This window comes from Microtus ochrogaster, unplaced genomic scaffold, assembly GCF_000317375.1.
Source record: "Microtus ochrogaster isolate Prairie Vole_2 unplaced genomic scaffold, MicOch1.0 UNK16, whole genome shotgun sequence".
Taxonomy (NCBI): Eukaryota; Metazoa; Chordata; class Mammalia; order Rodentia; family Cricetidae; genus Microtus; species Microtus ochrogaster.
Window position 1 is genome coordinate 2,857,592 of NW_004949114.1, and position 3,645 is coordinate 2,861,236.

Sequence of the window (3,645 nt, forward strand, 5' to 3'; positions counted from 1 at the left end):
GCTCTGTAGACCAGGCTGGTCTGGAACTCACAGAGATCCGCCTGCCTCTGCCTCCCGAGTGCTGGGATTAAAGGCGTGCGCCACCATCGCCCGGCGAGAATCCGTATCTTGTAAAGATGCTTCCCCAAAGAAAAATTATTTTTGCGTGTTGTATGTGTATATTCAGATGTGTATTGCATGTGACTATTTGGTGACTTTGTATGGACTGCTTATCAGGATAGTTGTTGAAACTGATGTTTTTATTTCAGGAAAGTACCTGAGACAGAAGAGAATTGACTTCCAGCTTCCCTATGACATCCTCTGGCAGTGGAAACACAATCAGGTACTCTTTGTCCAGGTTTTGTTTTTGTTTTTTGTTTTTTTGAATTCATAACAGTTAGGCAATAGGGAATGCAAGTTTGTTTTCCTCTGGCTCCTTAGTTTGTTTTCCTCTGGCTCCTTATATCTTAGGATATACTGAGACCTGCCCTTATAAAGGTTAGAGACTAAGAAAAATGATTTGCATACATATTTAATGTATACCTTACTTGCCTTTTATCATACTTTGTAATTATAGTAAGTTTCTGCTTCAATGGGCAACCTTTTGTTCTTATTCTAAGCTTTTGTTTTGGTATCAATGATTTTTGTGCTATAACAATTCTGTTTTATGGGGCTGGAGAGATAGCTCAGCGGTTAAGAGCACTGACTGCTCTTCCAGAGGACCCGGGTTCGATTCCCAGCACCCACATGGCAGCTCACAACTGTCTGAAAATGCAGTTCCATGAGATCTGACACCTTCACACCAATGAACATAATAAAGTTAAATAAAAAAAGTTTTTTTAAAAAAAATTCTGTTTTATGCAGGGCACAATGAAAATGAAGATGTACTGCCACAACACTAAAAAAAAACACACACAAAAAAAACCCTCAGACCTTAACTAAGTTAAAGGTGTCAGAGAACAACACTGGGAAACTGGCAGGTGGGGTGACACAGTCTTTAATCCCAGTTGTCAGGAGGCAGAAGCAGGTGGATTTCCGTGAGTTCCAGACCAGTAGAACCACATAGTAAGACACTGTCTCTAAATAAAAGTTAACTCTGGAAAATCAAAAGCACTTCAGTCTCCTCTGCCTCCTTTTCTCTGGTGTTCTCTGGTGAATTGATTCAAGACAGGCTTTCTAAATAGCCATAGCTGTCTTAGAACTCAGAGATCTGCCTGCCTCTGCCTCCCGACTGCTGGGATTAAAGATATGCATCACTGCTGCCTGGCCTCTGTTAAGTTCTTATGAATATCTTACATATTTGTGTCTTTTTATTGGGTTTGGTTGGAGGCGTTGCTTTTGTTTTATTTTGTTTTTAGACAGTGTTTTTTTTCCTCCCTATTAACTTTGGGGAATGGGACTTTCAACATGGACCAAAAAAAAAAAAAAAAAAGATAAAATAAATCCTGATAAATCACTAAGTGATGGAGTTTAGTTCAATGGCTGTTTCTTTTGCAGCACACTTTAGTTCAAACCTAAGAGCTCTTTCCTCAATGTTTCATATTACCCATGCTGACCTTGAACTTGCTATGTAGCTAAGACTGGCCTACCACCTCTGACCCTCCTGCTGTCATCTCCATACTGCTGAATTGAGATACAAGTACACCAGTAGCACACTCTGCTTGTGGTGAACCACCGTAATGCTGATTTCCTGAGATTCCCTATCAGTCACGGCTGAGAGGACAGCTCACCCTTCTATTGTCATACTACTACACTAAAACAAACCTTATACATGTTGACGGTTTTCGGGTTTATGGGATTTTGTGATTTTATGGTAGGGTTAATACTGAAGCTTGAACACGAAGTGTACCACTGGCCTTTACCCCCATTCCCTTTCCTTTCTTTTGATAGCGAAAAATAGAATCTTAAGTTACCCAAGTGAATAAGTTTGGTTTTTTTTGGCTCCCCGTCAGGTAATTGAACCCCGGTCTCCCGCGTGACAGGTGGGGATTCTCACCACTATACAGACGAGGAAAGTTTGGTCTTCAGATTGATTCTTTTCAGTAGTTATCCAACAGCATGTTAAAAAAAAAAAAGCCAATCCAAAATACATTGTTGTAACTCAGATGTTATTTACACAAGCCTATAATTCTAGTTCTTAGGAAGGGATATAGGAGAAGATCAAAAGAGTTACCTAAAAAAATTTAGGCCATCCCAGGCTCCATAGATGCTGCCTTTAAAAAAAAAACAAAACAACTCTCTAATTCTCCATCACCCTTTTTTATTGTGGAGAAAATTAAAAAGAAATCATTGTGAGATCATACCTGATTCAGAAAAGCTGAAAAACATTTGCCATGTAGCTTGTGCTCACAGTGATCCTCCTGCCTCACCTTCCCAAGTGTTACGAGTATAGAGGTGTCCCATCGTGCCTAATTCCCACAAATACTTCCCTATGAACAGAATGCATGGATACCTACCTTTATCTTTAGAGTTTGATGCCACACTGTCAGTTGAAGCAAAATGCTATATCAAGATTTTCTTTTCTTCTAGCTATACAAAAAACCAGATGTCCCCCTGTATAAAAAAATTCGTTCAAGTGAGTAACTTAGAAGTTATTTTTTCTGCCTCCTGTCTTGACACTTATTTTTATAGTTCTATATGTTCAAAAACTTTTATTTGCTGTCTTCTCAAGATGTCTACGTTGATGTCAAACCTCTTTCTGGTTATGAGGCTACCACCTGTAACTGTAAGAAGCCGGATGATGCCACCAGGAAGGGCTGTGGGGATGACTGCCTCAATAGGTACTGTGACTGTTTCTCTGAAACATTGGATGCTGATGCTCATGGACTGCATAGAGTATCAGAGAGAGTCTTATGTACCAAAATGTCACCTTCTCTGGGGGAAGTTCTCAAGATAATATGAGATGATGTTGTAATCTGTTAATAACCAAAGTCTTAAGTGCCTTCTTAGCTTTCAGCATAAGGTAGGCCATAATGAGGAACCATCCAAATGAAGTGTATAATTTCCACAGAAAACTGTGCTAATAAACTATTTGCATGTATGAACATCCACATGATCAGTGACCACTAATGCTAATGAGATGGTAAAAGTATCATCAGAGGTAAAAAGTGTGGCTTAACTCATTTGGAGGGTCTTATTTTTAGTGGGAACTATTTGTTTTCAGGGTTTCTCTGTGGTTTTGGAGCCTGTCCTGGAACTAGCTCTTGTAGACCAGGCTGGTCTCGAACTCACAGAGATCCGCCTGTCTCTGCCTCTCAAGTGCTGGAATTAAAGGCGTGCGCCACCACCGCCTGGCTGGAGGCAAATTTTAAAACATTGTGAAATATTTTGACATAATTGTGGCTGTTTAACATTATTTAAATTAAGTTTTATTTACGTATGTGAATGTTTTTTCTACATGTATGTATGTATGCACACCGAATACATGATTGATTACCCCTGTAGGCCAGAAGAGGATGTGTAATACCCCGGAACTACAAGTCAGGTTTTCTGCAAGAGCAACCAATGCTCATAACCCTGAGTCATCTTTCTAGCCTCTTAATTGTTGCTTCTTGTTTTTTTGGGGTGGGGGGTGAGACAGGGTTTCTTTGTAGCTTTGAAACCTGTCCTGGAACTAGCTCTTGTAGACCAGGCTGGCCTCGAACTCACAGAGATCCACCTGCCTCT

The 3,645-nt window shown here is 40.1% G+C and overlaps 1 protein-coding gene across 5 annotated transcripts in view; it reads left to right on the forward strand.

The window, feature by feature from the left end:
• Ash1l (ASH1 like histone lysine methyltransferase) overlaps positions 1-3,645 on the forward strand; it is a 162,722-nt gene that overhangs the window by 94,601 nt on the left and 64,476 nt on the right. For all 5 annotated transcript variants that reach the window (XR_003378742.1, XM_005367130.3, XM_013353766.2 and 2 more), the window contains exons 8-10: positions 249-322; positions 2,509-2,554; positions 2,651-2,759. Coding sequence is in view for 4 of the 5 variants with exons in the window: in XM_005367130.3 (XP_005367187.1) it covers positions 249-322; positions 2,509-2,554; positions 2,651-2,759 (229 nt within the window). In the remaining variant the exon portion in view is untranslated. The remainder of the gene's footprint in view (positions 1-248; positions 323-2,508; positions 2,555-2,650; positions 2,760-3,645) is intronic.